At 54.1% G+C, this 24,515-nt stretch overlaps 6 protein-coding genes across 6 annotated transcripts; 3 read left to right on the forward strand and 3 right to left on the reverse strand.

Annotated features, from left to right (window-relative positions):
• Nucleotides 1-556: 556 nt before the first annotated feature.
• Nucleotides 557-5,998, reverse strand: CPAR01_07301 (uncharacterized protein; the record flags this gene model as incomplete). The annotated part of the gene is made up of 2 exons (XM_060491571.1): nt 557-680; nt 729-5,998. 2 exons carry the CDS (start codon nt 5,996-5,998, stop codon nt 557-559), a joined length of 5,394 nt encoding a protein of 1,797 aa, XP_060350445.1.
• Nucleotides 5,999-7,942: 1,944 nt separating this feature from the next.
• Nucleotides 7,943-8,071, forward strand: CPAR01_07302 (uncharacterized protein; the record flags this gene model as incomplete). The annotated part of the gene is made up of 1 exon (XM_060491572.1): nt 7,943-8,071. The coding sequence occupies one exon, from the start codon at nt 7,943-7,945 to the stop codon at nt 8,069-8,071; it is 129 nt and encodes a 42-aa protein (XP_060350446.1).
• Nucleotides 8,072-9,514: 1,443 nt separating this feature from the next.
• CPAR01_07303 (glycoside hydrolase family 5) lies at nt 9,515-11,913 on the reverse strand (the record flags this gene model as incomplete). Its single annotated transcript, XM_060491573.1, has 3 exons — nt 9,515-10,165; nt 10,217-11,467; nt 11,530-11,913. 3 exons carry the CDS (start codon nt 11,911-11,913, stop codon nt 9,515-9,517), a joined length of 2,286 nt encoding a protein of 761 aa, XP_060350447.1.
• A 1,255-nt stretch (nt 11,914-13,168) lies between these two features.
• On the reverse strand, nt 13,169-15,493 carry CPAR01_07304 (uncharacterized protein; the record flags this gene model as incomplete). Its single annotated transcript, XM_060491574.1, has 4 exons — nt 13,169-13,944; nt 14,011-14,547; nt 14,604-15,272; nt 15,376-15,493. The coding sequence occupies 4 exons, from the start codon at nt 15,491-15,493 to the stop codon at nt 13,169-13,171; spliced, it is 2,100 nt and encodes a 699-aa protein (XP_060350448.1).
• A 1,658-nt stretch (nt 15,494-17,151) lies between these two features.
• Nucleotides 17,152-19,533, forward strand: CPAR01_07305 (uncharacterized protein; the record flags this gene model as incomplete). Its single annotated transcript, XM_060491575.1, has 1 exon — nt 17,152-19,533. The coding sequence occupies one exon, from the start codon at nt 17,152-17,154 to the stop codon at nt 19,531-19,533; it is 2,382 nt and encodes a 793-aa protein (XP_060350449.1).
• Nucleotides 19,534-21,009: 1,476 nt separating this feature from the next.
• On the forward strand, nt 21,010-23,022 carry CPAR01_07306 (heterokaryon incompatibility protein; the record flags this gene model as incomplete). The annotated part of the gene is made up of 1 exon (XM_060491576.1): nt 21,010-23,022. The coding sequence occupies one exon, from the start codon at nt 21,010-21,012 to the stop codon at nt 23,020-23,022; it is 2,013 nt and encodes a 670-aa protein (XP_060350450.1).
• Between the last annotated feature and the right edge of the window lie 1,493 nt (nt 23,023-24,515).

Here is a 24,515-nt window from a genome sequence, read left to right on the forward strand (position 1 = left end):
GATAAGATAAGGAATTCCAATCCATCTGATAGGGTACCTTACCTACGATAGGTACCTATGAATAGGTACCTTAGTTACCTCAAGGTACCACTCTGACTGCGACTGACAACTAACGGATTATAGTAGTTAATCAAGAAGAAGTAAAATAACAACAATAATCAGCGACTTCAAGCATAATAGAATAGTCGCTCCGTGGAGGGTTGCTTTGAGGGGATTCTTTTGCCCTTTCCATGTAATTACTGGCCGCCTCGATATGTACTACGCCAGCCCCGAGTTCTGGGCGGAGTTCGGGCCGCCCAGCAGAGGCGCACTCTACTTAAATAAATATTCAAGAAGCAGACGAGCACCAAAAAAGTACACGCTTTGCGAGACAAAACCAGTGATCCGAATGCGACCCCCCTTGCGCCATCGCTGCAACGATCAACGAGCGTCTTAAAACAGGCATTTTCACGACGAGTCCGCCCAAAATCTACCGCCACGACGCGGTCTCCGCTACACACGCATCCTGTTTCTTTTCCCACAGAGCTCACAGTGAGCTCTCCAAGGCCTCTCTCCCCTAGACGTCTTTCCCGCGAATCTTGGAATACAACACCGTATCGAAAAAGTTGTAATTAGGGTCCAGCTCGCAGAACGGGTGCTGCGAAAGCAGGACATCTGCTGTAGGTCGCTCCAGCGGGTTTCTGTCGAAAATTAGTAGTGGACTAATGACCATATGGGATCAGACTTACACAGTGAAACAGTCCAGCATGAAAGCGATGGCCAGTGGACTGATTGTTTCCCGAACTTCATCAGGGATAGGCGGCGTCTCTCCATTGGCGATCTTGTAGATGGCTCCGACGGCTTCCTCTTTGGACCAAGGCCGTCGACCAGCGAACATCTCCAGGACAACGCAGCCCAAACTCCAGATGTCGACCTTGGCGCTGTAGCCCTTGCCTTCAGAGCGGATAACCTCTGGTGCCATCCAGAACACTGAGCCCTGCATCGAGTTGGACTTGTCGTTGCCGTAAATGTTGTCCGTCTTCTTTGAGATACCGAAATCTGAAATCTTGCAAGTTCCGTCGAGGTCTAGCAAGATGTTGTCCGCCTTGAGGTCGCGATGCAAAATACCCTCTCTGTGAAGGTACGCAAGACCAGAAAGCATCTGCCGAGTGAGTGATGAGACGACAGACTCCTCAAATTTGCCGTGCTTGCGCAGGCAAGATCCGATACTGCCACCAGAAATGTACTCGAGGAAAATACTGATAGAGGTCTCCTTACGCTCGCATCCAAGGTATTGCACAATGTTTACGTGGTCAAGATGCTGCATTGTCTCGATCTCCTGATCGAGAGCTGCCACCAGCTCACGCATCTTTGCCTTGTCGCCCTGCGCAGCCTTGGGGTTGACCTCGACTTCCTTGACAGCCAAGAATTCTCCGGTCGTAGCATTCATACCGAGATAGACACGGCCATACGTACCCTTGCCGATAAGTTGGCCCTTGAACCACCGGAATGTGGTTTGGCGTTTGGGGATGGTGTCCTGGGGAATCTGCGGCATGACCATGCTGCCTCGCTGATCGGGCCGAATTTGTACAATATTGGCATTGAACATCTTTGTGCTCTTTCTCCTCATCAGTACTGATGTGTTCTGGGTAGCCTGGCCAGGTTGTGTAGTTGTCGTCGTGGTGAACCGCTTATTAGCCTCATGAGCGCCACGGGCAACTTCACGAATGGACTTCATCCGGCCTAGGCCGCCTGAGCGTCGAACACTCCTTTGTGCAACCGACGCGACCGACGCAGGACGCTCAAGTGCCTTGAGAGTAGACTCATCCGATCCAAGCGTATCGTTGTCGTTGTAAAATGATCGATTGTTGGAAATGGCCGCACGAAGACTTGGTGGTGACTGGGGTGGTGCCGGGCGTTTAGAGGCTTCCTTCTCCTCTCCCTCAGCGATGGGAGACGGTGGGTTGGCCTCTGCCTCGCCTTCTTCCAGTACGGGTTGATCAAGATCCAGGTTGGGGAAGAAGTCATCGAGGTTGTTAATAAGGGCGTCGGTAGTCGGGCGGTTGGCCCAGACATCCTTCTCTACAAAAGACTTCCTCCTGCCCAGCTTACTATCCTCAGACTCCGACTGAGGCGTGTTTGGAGTTCTGCGTGAACTCTTACCGCTCCTGGCACTCATGAGAGCGTCTTCTTCTTCGCCTTCGGGGGTTCTATTGCTTGCACTGCCCAAGGACTTGGGAGACGTGAATGACACTGAAAGCTGCTTTCCCTTAGATCTAGACGTATTCACCGTCAAATTTGGCCGCTTGTCAGTCGATTCATCAGGCGAATCGTCGCCGTCAAAAATACGAGTGATCTTTGTCGGCTTGGGCTTGGCAGCAGCGATGGGAATTGCAAACAGGCCATCATCTGAGTCATCCCCTGAATCATCGCCACGCTCTGGAGCAGGTGGCGGAGCAGGCTTCTCAAAGCTGACTTCGGATTCGAGGAAGTCAAAGTCCGGCCCGTGAGACTTGCGACGGTGAGGCTGGGGTGGTGCACTCTGGGGAAATGGTGGGGGGTTCATGGAGCTGGGGCTGATCTCGCGCGAGGCAACTCTGTGTACTGTTTGGTTTGTTTTAGCTGCCATTCCTTTCTTAGATTGCCTCCGCGGGATCGGAGTACCCTCGGGAGAGTAGTCCGGCACAAAGAAGGGCATGTTCCCGCGACTCCATGTCAGAGTGCCGGGCGAGCCAGACAACGCTGATTGAGGGCTGTCTCGGCCCGAAAACGACTTCGCAAAGTCAACAGATGAAATAGCTCCCTTACCTCGGTCTGAGTATTCGTTGCCTAAAGCCGGTTGCGATGACACTCGGTTGGGCGACTTGGATCTTCGGTTAGCGTTAACGCCAACTGCCCCAAGGCCTCTGCCCATGCCCACAAGTGCTGCACCAATTCCGGCGACAGGCTGGCTCGAAGTCTTCTTTTTACGGTCTCCGTTCTGGCCGGGGAGCTCCATATCCTCGAACAGAGTCGAGGGCCGTCGCGGCGTAGGAGCTCCATCGGCAGACGACCGCATCGCATGCCCCGTCTTCCGACTCAATGAGTTGGCTTTGAGTAAGGTAGCTGATGGGTCACTCGGCGGCGCAGGAGGCTTCCGTACGGGGAACAGCACTTCCGGCTTCTTGTCCTCGTAAGGTGATTGGCGAGGCTGGTCGAAATCGACGGTCCTGCCGTGAATACCATACGGCGTAGTAGCACTCTCTGGCGTGTTGCCGGAACCAGCAGCTTTACGTCTCTTTTCGAGGTACTCACGCTGCTTACGCTCCATCTCGGCACGATACTCGCTTGCTTCTTGAGCAAGCATCTTGTCATCTACCCTTTCGCCGGTCATGGTGTTTTGCCTCGATGTTGGGGGAGAAGAGCTGGATCTTGTCCGCGACAACCCGTTCAGTCGGTTGTATGCCTCCTCGTCAAGGGATGTATGCGTTGGGTTGCCATTGGCGTGGCTAGAGCCTTGAGGCGCATTTCCACCTTGACGGATGAAGAACTTGAGAGTCCCTGTTGCATCGGCCCTATGCTTGCGATTATTTAGGAGTTTCTGGTCGTCCAGAGGGTTCTCATGGTTAAATTTGCCAAGCTCGGTGAGGTAAATTTGAGATGTCGTGGCATCCATCAGACCCAAGTTGCTACAAATGACGAGACGAAGGTCCATGGCCGATTCGGCCTCGGTGATGTCGCACATGCGATAATTGTATCCGTCCAAGGTAGCCAGCGCAAACACTCTGTTAGGGCCAGGACGCCTAGACTTGGCCGAGTCCTTTTCGTGAACATCAAAACTGGACCCTGGTCGAATGTCCAAAGAGGTTTCGCTGTTGTTTCCAAAGCGGGAGCCAAAAGAATGAGGTTTGAAGCTGAGAGCTGGAGACGTCGGCGATTCCATGTCGTCGGGGCTTGGGAAGCCGTCTTCTTTCTTTTGCTTGTTCTTTCTCGACAAGAAGCTGAGACTGAGGAAACTCTTAGAATCCTTAGCAGAGGACGGAGGCTCAGTGCCGGCTGAACGATCGCCAGTAGAATCCTGCGGCGATGGACGCCCTCCGTCTTGCCCGAGCCGCCGAGGCTCGCCGTTTCGAGTGGCTTGAATGATGTCTGCAATGTTCATCCCACTACGCAGCATTTGAGTAGCTTCAGGTGGGATGCCTGACCCGTAAATAGCGGCGTTGGAAGAGACAGAATCTGTGCTATTTCTCGACCTGTGTCCAAACTTGGTCGAATGAGGAGACGCTGACATGTTGCCAGCGGAGGAGGGGAACAGCGAAGCGCTCTGGGGATTTGGACTGCCGTTCGGGCTGTCGGTCCGCAAGGGGGGTGGACGGAATGTCCCCTCGCCGGACTCGCTGGCATTTGGACTTTGCCGGCGGACCCCATCCCCATCAATCTGCTTCATAATGTTTCTGTGGCTTGAATCTGAACTCATGGTGCTGTTTAGAGTTGGCATGGTCGTCGATCTCGTTTGCGAAAATCGACGGCCGCCAAAACCAGGCCCCGGCGCTTTGATAGGCGTCTGCCGTCCATCAGTCTTTGGGTGTTCACCCACACGGGTAATCATACTCACGTTGGGAGACTCTGCCATATCCGTCCCAGCGCTAGGTAAGTTATTGCCGTGGTTGACCGACTCTTTTCGGCCATGCGACGAGACTTTGGAAGGGTCAGCCGGCCGGCCGGTCACGATGCTTCTGATGAGACGTCGCATTCTTTTGCCTTCTTCTCGCTCCCGCGGCTGATCCCAGCCCGTCCCGCTGTTTGTGCACTCGACAGCCAATCTTGGGTACACTTGCTGGTGCATCATGCCAAAGTTACCCCGACCACCGTGCATACTACCGAGCTCAAGGAAGTGAGCACCATGCAGATTAAGCCCCTTGAAAGTCTCCTGCCAATCCTTGGAGAATTGATTCGTAGCCAGCCACAACAGCACCTTTTCCAACGGCCATTGCGCCGCCAGCTCTGGGTGGATGCTGGAGGTGCTAATTGACGTAGCATTGGAGGTCGTTGACATCCCACGGCTGTGCATTGCTTGAGCGTACATTCTGTCCCTCCCTCCTGATACATCATCTTGCGGCGTGGTCATTGCCGTATCGCCGCTGGTCTGACTGTTGGTAGGCCATGAGCTCTGAGAGGTTGCCGAGAATGTGGCATTTTCGTCAAAGCCGCCTAGACCAGGTATCCCAACGCCTTCGCCATACGTGTCGCCTTGCGGTATGTAGGTTGCCGACATAACATGTTCGTTCGGTGGAGGTGGCGGCGGTATCGATAAAGTCGTTCCCGTCGCAACCTGCGCGTGTAACTTTGGATTGTAGGCCTGGTGTTGTCCCGGTGGGGGAGGTGGCATATTGAAGCCGCCACGACCGTCGTACATGCGCCCAAAGGCGCCGTGCCATGGTGCTTGGCCTGCCATTGCGCTTCCAGGCGGTGGCCCTGGAGGCGGCGGAAGCATCATTCCACTTCCTCCCGTTGCGCCAGGAGCAGAAGGGAATCTCGGGGGCGGAGGAGGTATCGACATCATGTTGCTCATCTGGCCTTGCACGGGCGGCGACATAGGCGGCGGTGGAGGGGGGACCTGGAAGGGTCTCGAGGGGTCGGTCGAAGAGGCATGTCGCTGGGTGTTTTGATACATGGCCGGCGGGGGAGGCGGGCCAGCTCTGGTGGCTGGCCTCGCGGGATCGAGCCCGAGTAGAGGTGTTGTCGGAACGGAGCTCGCAGTCGAGGCCCTCGGGCGAAGACCGCCGGCGGAAAGAAAGTTGGAGTTCCTCGGCTGAGGATACGGCGAGAGAGCGCCGTTGCCGTTGATGTTCGGAGACAGGATCTTTGGTGTTGTCGAGCTCGTCGTCGAGGTATGGGTGGGTAAGTCGTTGACGTTGAAGACGAAACCGTCGAGATTGTGTATCTCGTCTCTGGATCGAGGCACAGATGGGAATGGGCTCGAATTTCGGTCGTGGGTATCAGATCGGGTCGCAGAGCGTTGGCGCGAGCTGGTGCTCATGGTATGCCAGGTATGGATGGTATGGGTACGCGGCACATGGCAGGGGTGGTGGTGTGGGCTGGTGGGCGCGAGCGGGCCTTCAGACCGTAGTCATGTTGCGGCAAGGCGGCGACTGTCGCTGTATTGGCACCAGGGCGTTATGCCTAATTATCGTAGATCGTGTTGGTGGTCTTGGCGAGCAGCTGCTTGGAGTTTGACTCTCTCGGGCGCGCTAGGTATATCTGGAGGAATTCGTCAGGTTGTAGGAATGTTGAAGAGAAGAAGACGAGAACCGAATGGGGACTTTGGACGGGAGAGAGGGGTGGGTGGTATGTGAATGTAAGGTAGCAGCCGTTCAATGTCTTTCAGCTTACGGATGTGGATAGGTAGTGGCAGACTGGCAGGGTACTGGTATGTTGTGCAAAGGCGGGCAGATAGAGGCAGAACAGAAGACAAGCCCACAGAAAGGACAGTACCTACACTCCGTACCCTGAGTGCGTGAGTACTTTGTAGCGCGCTTAGAGAATGGCGGATGCGTGTGAATGCTGGAGGCTGGGCCGCGACGAGGTGCGTCTACACTAACTCTTTGGGCTAGTGTTGGCAGGCTATCTCTAAGACTGCAGCGAGTGGCGGCAGAGCATTCGTAGATGGGATGAGACTGTTCGAAACTGGTGTGGGAAGTGGACGTTGGCTTCGGCTCTGGCGTGCGTTATCCCACGCACACGCAGCTTTTGGCGGGGGGCGGATGTGCCGTGCAGATCTCCGGGCCAATGAAGGCACCGTGAGGGTGTGACGAGGGGCTATTCGTACAGCCTATCCGTCCGGCAACGACCTCTTGCGCTGGTCGTAGGATGGAAGAGTGCGACTCGTGGGTTTCTGGCTGGTAAAGAATCCTGTGTGGGCTTCGGCGCAGACGATACAAAGGCGCAATTACGGGTACTTTTTAGAACGATGTCAGGACTCGGTGATGGTCAGTGACTCGTTTTGGGTATACCGTATGAATCGTCGTCGGTAACAGCTTGTACAGATAGAGCGCGATCAAAGACAATGCTCATGTGTCGTCGTGTTTCCGTGTTCGTGGTGGTTTGTCCAAGTCCAAGATGTTGCCGTCTTGTTCTCGGCAGCAGAGGCCAGTGGAAGCCAGGCGCGCGCAGTGCAACCAACAAATGGAAAGGACCTGCCTGCTTGGTTGATTCCTTGCATGAGCACACAGCACCTCATCCCAAAGGTACGTCCTCGCAACCATTACATTGGCTTACTCAGCTGGGAGAGGTCTCGCGAGGTACGAACATCGTACAGATACCGGTACTTTCAGGATTCTCTGTTTCATCCCCAAATCCCAATGTCCGCTAAATCCAATTCCAGCCTCATCTCAAGATCCAAGAGTAAGACACACCTACTCCAGAAAGCAGCTAGACCCAGATCAATGAATCCACCCGCGACCCGACGCAAGGCCCCGTCTGTTTCATTTGGGCCTTTCCAGGCTTGCATGAGGGGCCGGGTAGCGGGTGCCCACCTCGCGCTACCTTATTAACCTGCCGCTCTAACACGAACAATTCATTTCAACTCGACCCCCTTTGCTCGATATTTTCAAATTGAACGAGGTGCCATCACTCGTTTTTGATACCGATGGAGATGAATAGTCATTTGCAAGTCGCAAAGTAAGGGGCTTGCAGTTCAGATGCACAACTACCAGATGCAGCACACTGCATGAGAATAAGTGCTCATCGGCGTGCACAAATTGAGGTACATGACTGAGTATCATCGAAAGCGTATTGAAAGCATCAGCGAATACCAACCAGAACCAATCACTCCTCTTAAAGCAGCAAGGCACACAAGCGCTCCTCCAAACCTCCCCGCCGCCAGACCGACGAACCGGTGAGCCGCGATCCTCGCAAAATGCAGCCAACCGCCAGCATGGCTCTCGACGTCTCATTCGCCAAATTCCGACAAGCGCCATCTTGAATGTCTCCGGCTCCCCTTGTGCCCTCCTCGTCCTCCAACTTGTATCCTCTGCTGTCCTCTTTCGTCCTTGAGAGAGACTCAGGAATCAAGGCCCAAAGTTCTTTCAGGTTCCAACCGTGCGACGTTTGAAGTACCCGTACCGCATTATGGTCTACCCCAGACCCGGCCACCGGCCTTAGTCCCCGCCCCCGGTCCCGCAGGAGCTTCTTCGCCTTGGAGCATTTTCAGCCTCAACGTCAAGACGCAGCTGCGAGTTCTCAGCTCATGGGTTTCACTCAACCATCACTTTTGAAGAAAAAAGATGTTCTGCTCTGGAGATCTTTGTGTCTCGTCAAAAATGGTTTCTCGCAAAATGTACCTATTCTTCGGCGCAATCGCCAAGCATCGCTACTCTCTCCCTCTCGAGGCCCAAACACCTCCATATCGCATATCAACCACATATAGAAAACACACTTATAGCATCATCTACTACTACCCCATTCCCAGCAACAGTTCGTTCATTACCGGGCAAAGGGCCCAGCTGGCCGACGTCATCCCCCACCACTGAAACCAATATCCATAACCGTACAAATCATCGACGACACAGATTTCCATTCCACCTGACGTTGTCTTTCCGGTATAATGCTATTGACCTCACCGAACAAGCACATACGACCACACCCATCGGAAAATTCGGGATCCCGTCCGCTCTCCCATAGACAAGCCGATGAGGGCCAGATCAGTAGTTGAGTCGGTGACGATCAGCGAATACCTGGTGTTGTATGTTTTTGGCCTTTTCTTTTTTTTTTACCGGCCAAGGTGTGCTATATGTCGCTAGCCATATCTCATCCCGCAAACTGAACCGTCGTGTCCCTGACAACTCGCGGATGTGCCATATACGATGATGTTGCAGCCGAGCCGCCGCCGGGGCCGGGAGTGCATGAACCACACCACCCGAGCAGCCGACACAAACGCACGTCAACGCTGCATCAGAGAAGTATGAGACAAGTTGCCCGGTGGACCACCAAGGACAAGAAAAGTTTAATTGTAGACTGCAGAAGAAGGGGGAAGGGGGGAAAAAAAGACTGCCGCTTGACCATTCCTGTCCGAAAAACCGATGTAGGAGGACTACTACTAATAAGAATCGGGTAGGTACCTTAGTTAAGTCAGCTAAGCGCAAAACTTAGCCCATCATCGACATGCGTGTCATCGCAGACTAATGTACCTAATCTTACTAAGGTGATGTTGAAACATCGGATGGATTTGCAGGGTCTCTCGGTCTGTATTAGTTGCTTGCTGGATATGAAATGATTAAGAGGCGATTAGGGACACGCTCCACTCAACATGACGTTCAAACATCACGAACGATTACGGGAGGTCATCATAAGCCAACAAGTATGCTCCCCATTAACTCCCTGATAGCCAGAGGTGTGCCTTGAAAGCCGCCAAAAATCCTTCGCCCTCTTCATTGCTCTAAATGTAAGAAAAAACAATGCCTGCAATAACCACCTCTTGACCATCACATCATGGGCGGGCCGTGTGGCGGACCTCGCCTGGCAACTCTTATCATCCCAATCCTGACCATAACACTCTTTACATCACGCTGCACCTAGCGTAGTTCTGCTGGCACTGCTCCAGGTACCCCATGTCCTCCTCGGATCCTTCGACGATGTTATGCTGCCTCACCAAGCCCATCACCTTGAGCGTCTGCTCCCCGTCCGCGTGCCACCACTTGAGCTTCTGCAGCAGCGGGCCCTCGTCATCATCCATGCTGATCGCCCACTTGCCCGACGACACCTCGACCGTGCAGTTATCCTGTGGGTAGTGGAACTCGGGCAAGAACACCACCGTCGGCGCCGTCTCGGATGGAGGCGCGGCGGCCTTGAGCTTGAGCGTAAAGGTGCAGCTGCGCAGGTCGAAGCCGTACTCGAGCACGTCGCCCGCCACGACGACGGGGGTCGGCCGCACAAAGGCCTCGGCGGCGCGGAGGCCCGGCGCGTTGGTCAGTTCTGGGTCCTTGGAGGGGGCGGATGATATCGACGGGTTCGTGATTGTGCTTTGCAGGTTTTCCGGCGTGACGGTCGATTCGTCCGGGACGTCTCTGCTCATGGAGTTGCGCTTGAGGTCTGATGACGGGTTGGGTGATGGGCTGCGGGGGAGAGGCGACATGGGTAGTGTCTTGTCGTCTAGTGAGAAGACTGACAGATCCTCGCCGTTCCAGAGATCACCGTGCTCGTGAGTGTTCTTTAACGTGTGTTAGCTAGGGTGACATCGCGCATGAGAGAGGCTGCTTACCTTTGCAACGTAAACCCACAAACAGTGGCCCTCCATACCCGAGCCTTCGGCACCAAAATAGTTGGCATCCAAGGCAGCTGACTGATCCGAGTAATCTCCCGTCTTATACGCTTTCTTGTTGCCCATATCGTATGGGATACCGAATTCCGTCATCACGCATGGGTGGTTGCCCATTCTATCCAGACCTTCTTGCCGCAATGACGCAAGCTGGTCTTTGAAGCAGTTTCGAATAGCAGTCTCACCGACCTTGACAGAAAGCGCCTCGTGCCAGTAACGCCCACGCAACACGCCTACAACGTCCACATTCCACACTCTGTTCCATCGCTTCGTCATAAGAGTGATACCATCGTACCAATGCGGTGAAAAGGCCATCATCGGATCGTCGTCGGCGGTGCCTTTGATCTGAGGTGGTAGCTCGAGTGTCGGGTATTGCATCAGCATAATGCAGTTCTTGTGGATGGGTCGGATAGCATCTCTGTATAACCGGTACGAGTCCATGAAGTACGTATTAGTAAACTCTGGGTGGTCGATCGTCTTCCCGGTCCTAGGGTTTTTGGAGAAGTAATCCTTCTTGACCAGGGTATCCGTCTTTGTATCCCAGATACCGTGCTGGGCCCAGATGCACTCTCCAAGCTTCCAACCCTCGTCTCGCTTCCAGCCATATCTCGAGTCGTCGTAGTCGGCGGGTAGCCAAGCCATCTCACCGTGGGGGTCAATCAGTGAACGACCGACCTTGTACGGGCCCATGCCACCCATGTCCCACGTTTCCACCTCGCAGGCGCGGCCAGATCCCGTGAGGAGCGTCTGCCAGATCGTCGGGCACGAGCCCTTCTTCAGCTTCTGCGCATTGGGGATGACGGCGATATCCTGGTAGCCGACCAGACCGCAGCCCGGCTCGTTCATGCTCTCCCACCCGATGACAACCTCGTTCTCGAGGTCGCCGGCCTCGTGTATGCGCTTTGCGAGGTGCGCGCAGGCGGCGACGAAGTGGCCCTGCAAAAAGTCCTGAATGTTGATGCCGTTAATGATGCACTTTGGCGCAAAATCCCTGCCGCCAAAATACATGGTGAAGATTGTCGCGGCGGCGAGACGCCAGTAGTTTGTCGACCAGATCATCTTGGGGAACTCTTCGGGCTTCGGGTATGTGTTGTGCACGATCGCGGCCTCGGTGGCGGAGAAGCTCTGCGGGTTGAGGCCGCAGGCGTAGATTGTCCACATTGGGGCGCCAGAACCACCACAGTACCTCGACCACTGTAGGATTGGTTTGTTAGCCTTAGGAACCACATGATGGGGGAGAGAACAGTCAGACATACCACGTCCTGGTGAGGGTCCATGAAGATGTAAAAGCCATATTCTTTAGCTATCCTCAGAATCTCAATCGTATGCTGGATCCATTCTTCATCGTAACGTCCTGGGCCAGCGGCTTCGATGGCCTCCCAGGTGAAGACGTAACGGATGGTGTTGTATCCGTAGCGCTTTATCCTCGAGAAATGAACGTGAGCCTCGTCCTTGGGAAAAGGACGGTTGTGAAACTTGACATTGTCGCCATCGAAGAAGTCGTCGCCAATGTGCGAGGGTTGATCTGGCTCGCTGGGGAGCTTGGCGTCGGCGGCGACATTGAGGCCTCGAAGCACAACTTGTCTACCGTAGCCGTCGCGGAACTGGCCGTCTTCGATAGTCAATCGAAATGTGGACATGGCGAGGGCTTGTGTTGTCGAGATCTGGCAGTGCTTCTCGTTCGCTATGCCGCCAAGGTGCAATGACGACGTCCTGGAGCTTGGAGAAGGAAGAGACAAATTCAACTTTGCGGTTTCGAGATAGGAGAGCAGCAGGACACACGCGCAGCGACTGACGACGGCGGACTGAACGGGTCACGAAAGGTCCGAGATTGGAATAATTGGGACGGTTCGATGACGTCCTGACGGGGTGCCCTGATTAGCGGGATGCGCAATGTCAGTCGACGGGTGGAGGTACCTTATCGGGCCCAGCGTACGGCTTGAGCGACCGCCAAGCGCTAAATCCTTCGGGGGCCTTTACCTTAAGCGAGTACAAATGGTCTACCCCCCTGCCGAGCAGTTCATTACTTTGACCTTGAACAATGGAACCGTTTTGTTTCCGTGGCTACGGGTTTAGTTGAAGAACAAAGCAAGCAACCCAAGGTAAAGTAATTCAAAAAAGAGAAGAGAGAGAAAAGGCTTGGCCCAACAACTAGGTATGGGAAGTAGACCATCCTGGACTTTTAAAGAAAGACACAATCGTCACGCCTGCCATAGCGCAGCGTCGCAGCCCTCATCCAAACGCCCTGCAGAGTCCCGGACAATGCAGCGCGAGGTAGGAAAAAGCGTCTGCGTGACTGCACCTGCCACCCTCGCTCGTTTTCGTGTTCCACCTGTGACCCCCGGAGCCAATGGGAGCCCTTCCCAAGGGACTCTAGCGGGGTCAGGCGGAGGGGCCACGGCGTTGGCTCTCGCTTGAACTCCGGGCTGATGCCGCCAAATAATCGGGGATTTGACGGGATGGAGGTGGGTCTGACCGGCCCGCTGGCTCCGGAGTAAGCTTCAGCTCCTTCCACGAGCAGCTCCGACATAGGTACACGGACACACAACTACCTACCCTGGGTACCAAAAGGTACAATCCAACAACGAATGCTGGGTGCATCACGCCTCCAAAGAACTTTTTAAATCCAGCTATTGTAACAATTCCTCCTAAGCTTCAACAAGTCTGACATTCCTATTTTTGACCCAAAGCCAAGTGTCATTGCCACCAAATAATTCCAATAATCCTTGACTCGTATACGCGTAAAGCCAACGAGTAATTTGCGGACCAGTTTCACGCCAAAAGGACTAATAAGTAAATCATCAATTCGCTTTCTCGTTTTCGTGAACTCAGCCACAACGCTGTTGCAATCACCAGAATTCATCGTCCATTCACGCAGCCCGGTCCTCAACCTATTTACGCGTGAGTGCTGTCTCTGTCCGACTCGGAACTATCTCTCCTCTCGTCCATCCGCCGCGCATCCCTCGCCCGTGTCCGCTCGTCTTCGTCGCCTCTGGACCCCCAGATCAGATCAATATACAGACTCGGCTTGTACTCGTGCTTCCGCAGGACATAACGCCTAAAGAACCACGGCAAGTACTCGACAACCTGGTGCTTGACGAACTGTCGCTTCGACACAGCAAACACGAGGTCCAGGTCTTCTAGGCTGCGCCTCTTGGTCTCCTCCAACAGTAAAAAGACCATGACCAGGGCCAAGACATTCAGTCCCGCAAAGAGGTATAGCGAGCCGCCGTCGCCCAGCCCGGAATTGATACGCGGGAAGAAGACGGAGAGCAGACCGGCAAAGCCCAGATTCACCGCGATGGCCACCGCGGCCCCAGCTTCGCGGTGAGATAGCGGGAAGCTCTCTGACGCGTAGGTGAACGGGATAGGCCCCAGACCAGGCGAATACGCGGCCGCAAACAGGAGGATGAATAGTGCCACCACTGGGACCTTGGCATTCAGGTTGTGGATGTTGAAGGAGACGCCCGCGAGGAGCATGAAGAGTGCCATCACGGGGAGTGTCAATATCAGCCATTTCCGTCTGCCCAACGTATCGATCGTTCGGATGGCGGGTAGCCCAAAGATGAAGTTGACAGCTCCATAGCCTAGACTGAAGAACATGGCATCTCGCTTCACTGCACCGGCGCGGCTGAACAGCGTGCCCGAGTAGAAGGCCAGCACGTTGATTCCTGTTGCGTCAAGTCAGCACGGCTCTCATCTACGTCTAATCACACTTCAGAGAGTTCGCGTCTTACCACACAGTTGCTGGGCAAGCGCCACAGTCGAGCTACTAATCAATGCGTTCCTCAACCGCCTCTCAAGAAACAGCTGCCTCCACTGCCGCAGGAATCCCACCACGGTTGACACAAATCCCGGAATGTACTTGAGATTCGCGACCCCGCCCGGCACTTCCTCCTGCTCTATAGACTTTTGCACGAGGTAGATGTCCCGGAGAGCCTGCAGCTCAGTGTTCCTCAGCTTCTTGAGGATCTCGTAGGCCCGCTGCGGGTCGTACCGCGGACTCGACACGCGCATCAGGTAGCGCGGGCTTTCTTCGCAGAAACAGATGACCAGGACGAGCAGCGCGAGGGCGGGGACCATGGGCGCGCCCACCATGAGTTGGAAGGTCAGCCGCTTGTTGGCCGCTGTGTCGAAGATCAGGTTGAAGGCGAAGCCGACCATCAGGCCCGCGGCTACCCACAGCTGCCATGCGAGAATGGAGGTGCCACGCCAAAAGCCAACCGCGGTCTCACTGGCTAGGATTGGAGTGCTGACGGCCTTGAGTCCCATACCTGATCCCATCATTAGCATCGTGATATCTTTGAAAAAGGGAGGTGTGTACACTAACCTATACCATTCACCAGCCGAATACCAAAAAGATGCACCCAGTTCGTCGCAAAGGCTGAAGCAATCGAGCTGACCAGGATAAGAAAAGCAGCCACCACCATCCCCCCTTTACGACCGAGATAATGGTTTACGGGTAGCGCAAGAGGACACCCCAGCAGCGCAGCGAACAAGAAAGGAGACGCATTTGCGGCTCCCAGCTTCCAGTCATCGATTCCCAGCTCAGCATGGCTACCCGTCACACTGTTGTCGTCTTTCTTGGCCGTCGTGTTCAGCCCGAACTCGGTGTCATACAGAGAGGAGCCGTTAAATGACGCTTGCACGTGGCCTAGGGAGCTCGGTGAGCCCGTGAACCGATATTGAGCCAAAGACAAGAAGATGGTTTGCCTACCTTGCAAGAATGCTGCGAGGGACACAGTAATTATGATGGTCCACATCCCCTTTTCGCTGAACGGGACATCGCGTTCCCGAACAAGTGCCCGCTTCTCCTCCGCCGTCAGCTGGACCGGAAGCTCCTTTCCTGCCGCACCGCTTGGGTTTCTCGCAACTTCGTCATATAGCTTGATATCCTTTGCCACACGCGCAGCTCGTATCAAAGCTCCCTTATCGACGTTCAGATACCTCTCCGCGAATGACGTGACATCTGCCTCCAGCTGTTCGTCGGTATAGTGAGCTAAATGGAGAGATTTGAGTCAGCAAAAGAAGCGGTCTTTAGAAGGGAAGGGGATTTTGAGTAGTAGAGTTGAATATTTGGAGTCCTTGGAGATGGAGCTTACAGAGAGGGTTCTCGATTACCGCCCGGTCGTTGATATGCCGGTGGCGGGCTTGTTGTTTTGTCACCCTGTCATGGCCGGAATGAGACTCGGCCTGGCCGAGAGTGTCGATATCAGACATGCCGTTGTCAATATGATCGTTCTGAGAGATTATGGACTTAATTGGCACTTATCAGCAATACCACGATAAGTAGCATCACGAGTAGCCAATATAGGGCTGAAATCGATCGCGAGCCAGGCCTATCCTGGGTATTAAGTGAACGGAAGCCAGGCCGCTCAGTCATATAGGTAAGGCACTGTCATTATGGTCACCTATGCGAGCGCGAAACGGCACGAACCATGGCCCAGGAAGTGAGACCGCTGGCCTCCAATAGGATTGAGTGACGGCGTCCCGCGTCCCGCGTCTCACTGAGACTTTGTCCCGCAGGCTTTCCTCGGCTGGCGTTGTACAATCAGATGGCAGCCCATGCACAGGGCCGTCATTTTCATCCTTCGAGCCAGCGATCGTCGTCCCGTTTACTTGTCTACTCGTATATACCAGATGCGGAGTAGAGGGAAGCGAGGGGCATCTGCCCCCCCCCCCCCAATGTAGGGCTGTGAGTGTGGAGGCGAAGCCAAACCTTTCCGCCTCCCTGCCATCCACCATCCCATCAGGCAACGGAGGGAGCCTTGAGTGACAGATTCCAGATTGACCGCAGTGTTGCCCTTTGTACCACCGGGAAATGTGCTAAACTATTGAGGTATCGGGGGGTTACATTGACCAACGAGACGAACTCTTGGGATTTTGATGTGTCATTCCAGAAGTCCTTAAGTCCTAGAGAAGCCTCATCTCGGGCACTCGCAACTGACTTCACCCGCAGACGCCGAGTTCTTGTACTCGATCCCGAATACAGGAGGAAGCTGCAGATGTACGGCGCCAGGCAGCACTTGAACTGTGGCTTTGCCCAAGCCAATCGACGTTCATAAGATGAGTTTGGGGCTGCAAGGTGCAGATCGCCCAGCTCTCCTGCTGTCATCACTATGTCTTGCTTATGAATAATATACATATTGTTCATCGCCTGGTATCCTGCTGCGCCACAGACCCAGAGGACATAGTCGGGGTGAAGCTTGGCAACTGGGGTTCAAGTGGAATAAGGCTACTGCATCAACTCCCACACTACGGAGTAGACCCCGGTCCTGCGAGGTTCCCCGCGGGGGCCCGTTGTATAGAGTCACGGCTACCTACTCAAGTGGGCAGAAAGAAGCTCTAAGGTCGGGGTCGATTACGGAGTGAGATCATTTGCTTGGAAGTGAGACAATGGCATCCAAGGAGTACCTACTCACTGAGGAGCCCGCAGTGCAGGGCCAGCTGAACTCTGCGTTACACCGACTGCGGCAGCAGCCTGCCCTACGCTCGTGATGTGTTCCTTCGTGGCTATGCCCCCCAGATTGACGGCAGCGATTTTTTGTCTCGGCGAGTAAGACTCATTTGGGAGGGTAACATCTGTCGATCGCGGGGACCACAAGTGTACTTGCCTCATCGATAGATGGAGGAGGGTGTCCAATGTCTGCCCCTTCACTGCCCGCCCGTCCTCTACTGTGTGTTCTTTTCCACCCGAGTGCTTGTTGACTTTGCACATTGCACCGAGCCCATCCACGACTCCCTAACATGTTCATCGTTCAACGCCCGAGGACTCTTTGCATCGATTATCGCGAAGTCAATGGACGCGGCCGCCGTTCAGGAGACTGAGGAGAGCCAGAGATTCGGATAACAGCGCTGCACAAACAACTCGGATTGAGATGGATCCTCTTTCGATTGCCGCCTTTGCTCTGCAGATGGTCGGAATAGCCGGCAAGATCGTAGAAGGCACGGGCAAGTTTGTCCAAGAGAGCAAAGCCATTTCCTCGAGCATCTGCGAATTCCACGAGACCATCCGGAATCTACACGCCGCGCTGCGCAATGTGGCTCGAATCCTGAAGCAGCACCCGCATCAGCTTTCATTTGAGAGAGAGCATCACCAAGATATTTACCAAATTCTCAAATCATGCCGCTCCTCGCTTGACAGGCTGCAGAAAGAGCTACCGGAGCTTGACGACAAGCCGGGTCCGATTGATAAAGCTAGAGCGAGCTTTACCATGACGTTGAAGTCGGTTGTGATTCGCGATCTGGTCTCTCACATTACGTCGTATACACAAGTGCTTCAACTCAGTCTGATAACCCTGTCTCTGTACGTGAAACCCTTCAAGCAGAACCCTTTGGTGGATCGGATGACTGACTTTAGAAGCGGCTCATTATGGACTCAACAAAAGTCTCAAGACCAGGTGCATGTCGCAATCAGAAACTTGACCGACGAAATTCGAGCCGCGAACCTCATCTCACGTACGGGCAAGGGTCAACGACGACCATCAACGGAATGGGACGACGAAAGTGACACAAGAATGGATGAATCCCTGTCTGTCACAAGAGAGATCCAAGCCTGGCGAATGTCGGCCGACGAAGTAGCAGCCGCAGTCACTTTGCAAAATGCAGACCAACACCACTCGTTCTTGTCGTTCAACTCATCGTACACTAAGTTGGCATCGGGAAAGGACCAGGACTCTAAACAAACATCAGGAGACGTTGACTCAGACGACTGGGACCCAGAGCCCGAACATCCAGACGGACCAAGCAAAGACATCCTCAGTCACCAGTACGACGCGAACCAAGAAATAGTCGACCGCCTGGTAGACTGCGGAATATTTCTCCGGGCTTCGCTATATCAGAAGCGGGGCATCGAGATCCGAGAACAGCTTAGCCAGCCAGGATACGACGTTGACTTTAGCTTTGCCGAGCAAGCTGTCATGAAAGAGCGACTCGCCGATATCCTTTTAAGAAGTGAAACAGAAGAGGAAATCACCGAGGCGAAAGGGATTCTGCAGGACTTACTCCAGGAAGAGGTGAAACAACCCGAGGAGTTTCGGAATAATGAACGGCGAAGTCGGCTATACCACGACCTGGGGAGTCTATACATCCGACTCGGTAATCTAAGGCAGGCAAAGACGTTCCTAAGCCGAGCTCTTGAAGGCCGGAAGAACCAAGAACCCATCCCGGTTGAACTCGTACAAGAGACGGCAGATTTGTACATCAAGGCTCTGCAACTCGACGGGGCATTTGACGAAGCGCGCGGTGTGGAAGTCTGGGTCAACACCGTCATCATCCCGCTGACAAGCCGTCCTGCGTCGCCCCCTGATTCAGACTCTGTACCAGACGCCAGGAGACCGTCCTCCATGGGCGAGCTCTCTCAAGCCTTTCAGTGGTGTCGCGAGAACGGATTCGACATCGATGTCCCGACCGGCTTCCGCTTCGACACCTGCGACTTCATGACACGAACCTCGCCGCTCCATAAGGCCATCCAAGACGAAAACCTCGAGGTATTGAGGCAAATGGTGGGACATGTGGTCAGTCTCGAGAACGGGGGCAACGTTGGTCTACCGACGCCCTTGCTGCTTGCCGCGTCGACCAGGAACCGTGACAGCGTTGGGCTGTTGTTACAGACGGGCGCGCGGGCTGACGTTCGTGATAGTGCAGGTCTGAGTCCCCTACACCGATGTCAGAACAAATCCGGCGGCGTCAATGTTGCCCGACTTCTCCTCAAAGACACGCCTAACCTTTTGGATCTCATCGAAAATTCGGGAAAGACGGCGCTGTATATGGCTTGCGAGATGGGGAACGAGGCAATGGTCCGGTTCTTGCTGGGCGAAGGAGCCGATCCCAATATCTGCCATCAGACGAAGAGATCGCAGACGTCGTCCCCCTATCTCAGCAACAACAATGTGTGCACTCCCCTGATTGCCGCGATCCAGGTTGTAGCAACAAAAAGCTCCCGCAAAATCGGCATGATCGAAGTGCTCCTTTCCCACGGCGCGGATCCTCGCTTGACCGATGCAAATGGCCGGAACGCTTTCCAGGCGGCTTCCAACTGTGGACTGGCCGGGTCGGAGATCAAGCGACTCCTTCAGCAGTATTCGCAGACGTCGACTCGAAAGTCTAGCGACGCATCCACGTCGACCATCTTCACTAGGTCTTCAACTTCCAGTGACCACGCGTCTCATGAATCAGGCCGGCGGAGTACCATTATGAGATTATGGAGCAAGTCAGAGTCTTCTCGTTCAGGTGTTGGCTCAGTTCCGGAGGGGGGATAGTCTTGTTTGTCTGGAGCAGGTTTTTGTGTTGGATATGTTATTTTAGATACCCTTGCTTCAGAAATGTACGTGTACATCTTCATCGCGAATTAATTGGAAATTCCGAAATTGCGAAGCGAACAATGTGAAGGAGAAGACTCTAGGGCTACCAATCCGTGACTATACAAGCTGAGGTGGAGATAGACACCTTATATACTCAATCTCGTGAACGTATGAGAGCGAGCGATGAAGCGTACTCATCGCTGCTCTCCATACTTGACAATCTTCGGCAGCATCCGTGTCGGTAGATCAACAGAGACGTTTCAAGCGAAAGAGGATGCCTACCGCAGCTCGAAGTAATGAGAGTCTGGGGTATGGTATACGTTAAGCCCATATCGAAATGAGAACAATGGCTTATGTATGGCGTATGAACAGGGCATGTCTTTCTTCCGACGTTACCATGCCATGGTGGTGTTGTCCTGACATCACCGTCTCGGCTGCCTCATATAAGAATGCCATCTCACTACTCAACGATCAACTATATGGACGTAATTGACAGTATCGGTCTACTTCAATCTCTAAGCAGTCTTGGCCGTTCAGCGTTCCCATCCAAATGCGGCAATAATCCAAGGTCATATTGAACATCCCGGCAAGAGAAGGCGGGAGTGGCTCACACCTTCCCATTGTCTCATGAGACGGGAAGGAAGGCCCTCAAGGTATCCCACCCACCTTCTCTCTGAATACACGAGAAAGGTATATACCCCTCCTCAATCTAATTCCTGTCACCAGCACAGCAGGCGCCCCCTAGGTCGGGGGTCAGGTCAAACTGTGGCGTGGGTGGTGGAATGGTTAATGGTCAACAATCAACTATCTACACCAACCAGCCTACTCGACGACAGGCTAAGCGCATACGAGAGTACCCGAGTTCGAATCCCAGCATGAGCACCAAGAGATGTAGCCCCCAGTTCAGCGCCCGGGGGGGTGAACTCTTTTTAGTCCGTGGTCGTAATTAATTTGATTGCCTAGGGGTTTCTTCTGCCTCTAAGGCAGAATATATAAATAAAAAAATATAATTATTCTACTAGGTAATACTATGCCGTCGTTGCTCAGAGAAGTCTGATCAAAAAATATGTGTTTACCGATATGCATCTGTATACACATGAATAGTATACCTAGTAATAGAAACACACCATTACCTGTCCATGGAAATCCTGTTCCATCCCACCTCTCCTCGGAAATGATCTGTGTTGGAGTCAACTTATTCAGTCGATAAACTACGACCTTAATGGTAAGCTGCCAATCAGCTGCTGAGGCTATGCGTACCTCTTGCAGGATTAGCCGCCGGACCTCACATCTGACATGCAGCCAAGGTACCGCCTATTTACACTTACCTGCTCACTTGAATTTTGCAACAATCTCCTGACACTTAGAATCATCATTCTCGTTAGAACTTGAGTTTTTACCAAAGCATTGAGGAGGAGCCACACTACATTCATAATGGCAGAATGGCACGACCCGTCATGCCGGCGCCTAGACGTCTTCACCAGCGGCGGCATCTCCAGCTGCCTAAGTTGCGGCTCCATCCAACTCGATCTCGATACATTATCACCACCAGAAACAAATGACGAGGATAAAAATACAATAGACACTGCCGTCTACAGGCCCCTAGAATCCCAAACAGACATCCGCCTCCTCACCCTAGAGCCGGGGGAATTCGCAGACCCCATCAGATGCACCCTCGCCCTGAGCAGCACCGCCAGCATGATAGACTACGATGCGATCTCCTACACCTGGGCGAGCGAGGACGGCGCGATGGCCTGGACGCAGCCCATCACCCTCGACGGCCGCGCCTTCTTCGTCACGGCCAACTGCGAGACGGCGCTGCGGCGCGTCCGCAGCCGCGGCGCGCAGAGAGTCGTCTGGATCGACGCCGTCTGCATGAACCAGCAGGACGTCGAGGAGAGGGGCCACCAGGTGCGCTTGATGCCGCAAATCTACTCCCGCGCGCAGCGCGTCCTCGTCTACGTCGGGGAACCGGTGCCCGAGGAAGAGGCGCTCTTCCGCTTCTTGAATGATCGGGACACGACGACCCCGGATCTGCCCCGGCGGCTGTCGCTCCAGCAGGCGTTGGAGACGTTGCTCACGCGGCGGTACTTTTCGCGGGCATGGATTCTTCAAGAGGTGGCGCTAGCTAGGCAGGCGACGTTGATCTGCGGGCAGTACGAGATGCCCTGGTCACGGCTCCAGATCCCCTGGCTGGCGGACCGATGCTTGCTCATCAACACGAAAGAGAAGCCGCGGCTGCTGAACATGCTGCAGCTGCCGTCCGTTCTGCAGTTTCGGGCGCCTGCGTACAGGGACTCGAGTGACCTGCTCCGGCTCCTGGACCTGGCGCGCAACAGTCATGCCTCAGATCCCAGGGACAAGCTTTTCGCCGTGTATGGGCTTATATCTTGCGCGCAGAGCGATGGGATTGTAGCGGACTATACGATGTCGACGAGGGAGGCGTATATGCAGATGGCTAGGTGGATTGCGCAGAGGTTTGGAATCCCGGCGTTACTGCTCAGGTCGTTTCACGTCGGCGAGGTCGGCGAGGAAGCGGATGAGGGGGATGAAATGGTCCAACAGGAGAAGCCTGAGAAATTCAGAATCCCATCATGGACGCCGAATTGGACACATAAGCCCTCTTCGCGAGTTATGCCATTGCTTACGGAGATGTATGACGAGACTGCAGCAGGATTTGGTCCAGTCGGCCTCCCAATCAGTCTGAAGGTGGCTGAAGACTCCCTCGGGTTTCCAGCTTTCAAGCTGGGAAAACTATGTGATGTCCTGAGCGAGTACGATGCCCAAGCAAGAAGGGCAAGTCCTCCGGGATCAGTCGTTGCAGCAAAGCCATGGCCGTATACGGTCTTCGAAATGTCACATCTGGGCAGGAATAAGTCGTGCGATCAGGTGGCATTTGTTTTCTGGACGCAAGACCCAACGAACCCTCAGCGACCTCAGTTTCCCGAAGTCGAACAATTGTTTAGGAAGCTTCCAGGCCATGATATCACGGCTTACGATGCGGGGCGCAGAGAAGAGTACCAGGACCTTTACGTATATCTAGCTCCCAAGGCGGATAAGTACGATGGATTTTCCTTCGAGGAGCCGGGTACCGTCGCAGTTTGTGTTGACAATCTTTCATGCGTGTGGATTCACGATGGCCTCGACAAACGGGTGACTGAGGGCCGGTTTAGCAAGTACGCGATCTGCGCCAGAGATCTGGGTCGTGGGGATATCCGCATCGCCGGGTTGTTGCACATGGATGGGCTCGTGCATGAAGGCGTTTGGAAGAGTGGCCAGTTTGAAAATGTGAGCCTCGTCGGCGAGGATCTTGGAGCTTACCCAGAGCGAGGTAACAAGCCCAGGCGCAGCGCGTACTACTGGGAACGTGAACAGGAGCGCGCACAGTCAGCCCGAACCGGACAACTTGACGGTGCGGACGCGGCAACTGCCACAAATGGCCCCTAGTTAGGTAAAGGGATTCGTGGAAAGTTTCAAGCAGACGGAAGGATTTGATGCCCTAGAAGTGAGGTTTAAGAACATCATCGCCATTCTCGTTGGAATGAAACAATACGACCCGACGGAAGTTATCGGAAGGCTGAGAGCCGCCAATTCGCAAAAGGGAGTAGCAATTATCGCCATAAGTCGAATCGGGAAAGGAGCTTGGGCCAGTCGCAGAGAGCTCTGGACTGTCATAGTGACGCCAACCGAAATGACAGATTGAAAAATTTTTTCCTCCTTTGTTGAACTGTTGAACGCCTTGACAGCCTCGCTCGGACGGTTATGTGGTTCGGGGGTTGCAATGGCAAACGAGGTTGATGCAGTGATGCCTGGGGGTTCGTTCGACTCGGTATTGGAGCAACTACAAAAGGGGCTCCAAGGGGAGAAACGAATAGTCGCAGGGAAATCGTATGCGCGTTGGGCTTCGTGTCTGCGTACGTTCCGAATGGCTGGTAGAGAAGCCTGGGTTTTGCGTAAGGAATGGAACGTCGTAGCGAGTCTAGCGAATTACTAGAAGCCTTCCAAATGCAACTCATTCCCGGCCGAAAAACCGCACAGCCATGGACGTTCTTTCGGGCGGATGTATTTCTTCGGGATCGCCTGTACGTAGGTCGTCGCCTGCAGTCTCCTCCTTGTCGCGCTCGGTGGTTATTTCCGCAGTTGCTTCCAGTGTTGGTGCCTCAATCCAATCCCGGAAGGGGCCCCCGGGACTTGCAGCTGTGGCGGGTGTGTGTGCGACAGTGCAACCTCTTGGGCATGTGGCGTCTCAAGTCGATCCCGTTCCTGCCCGTTCATCGATTCTCGGCGCGCTGGGCGGCATCGGGTGTTTCGGTTGATGATGCAGCCACCGCGGAATAAGCATGGAAGCATGAGCCTAAGGCGACGACATGCCGCCGGACGGCACCTGCTTCTTACCTAAGGCACTTTAGGCCGGCAAGAGACATGGAAAGGGAAGGGAAGGAAATAGCCATGACAAGAGTCACCCGCAAGACAGGAAGGAGAGAAGGAAGAAAGAGCCCAGACTACTAGGACAATGAAAAGGAAGGAATGACAACAGCAAGAGTAACCCTAGCAGCTGCCCTCGGAAGGGAAGATACCCAAGGTAAGGTACCTAAGGTACCTAGGGTAAGAACTTACTCCGTGTACGTATCCGTACTTGCCTGAGGTGAAGAACCTCTGGACTCTCGTGGCGCTGGAGGAAGGGAAGGACTTTTTGGGCCTTTTTGGCTTCATGGTCATCTGTCCCGTTATCGCACATGACACCATCAGCTTCCATCATCCATCATCCCGAATACCACCATCATTGAGCAATCAATTGACGCCACACGGCCCAATGGCTCAACAATCTCCCGCGTCTTATCAGTCGGCATCATCAAAGATGGTCGGTACAAGCAAACACCATTGCTTTTTGTTCGAGAGTTCCAATTTCAGATACGATCGGAATGTCAGACTCGGACACA

The sequence above is a fragment of the Colletotrichum paranaense genome (genome assembly GCF_030867605.1).
Source record: "Colletotrichum paranaense strain IMI 384185 chromosome Unknown Scaffold_5.1, whole genome shotgun sequence".
NCBI lineage: Eukaryota > Fungi > Ascomycota > Sordariomycetes > Glomerellales > Glomerellaceae > Colletotrichum > Colletotrichum paranaense.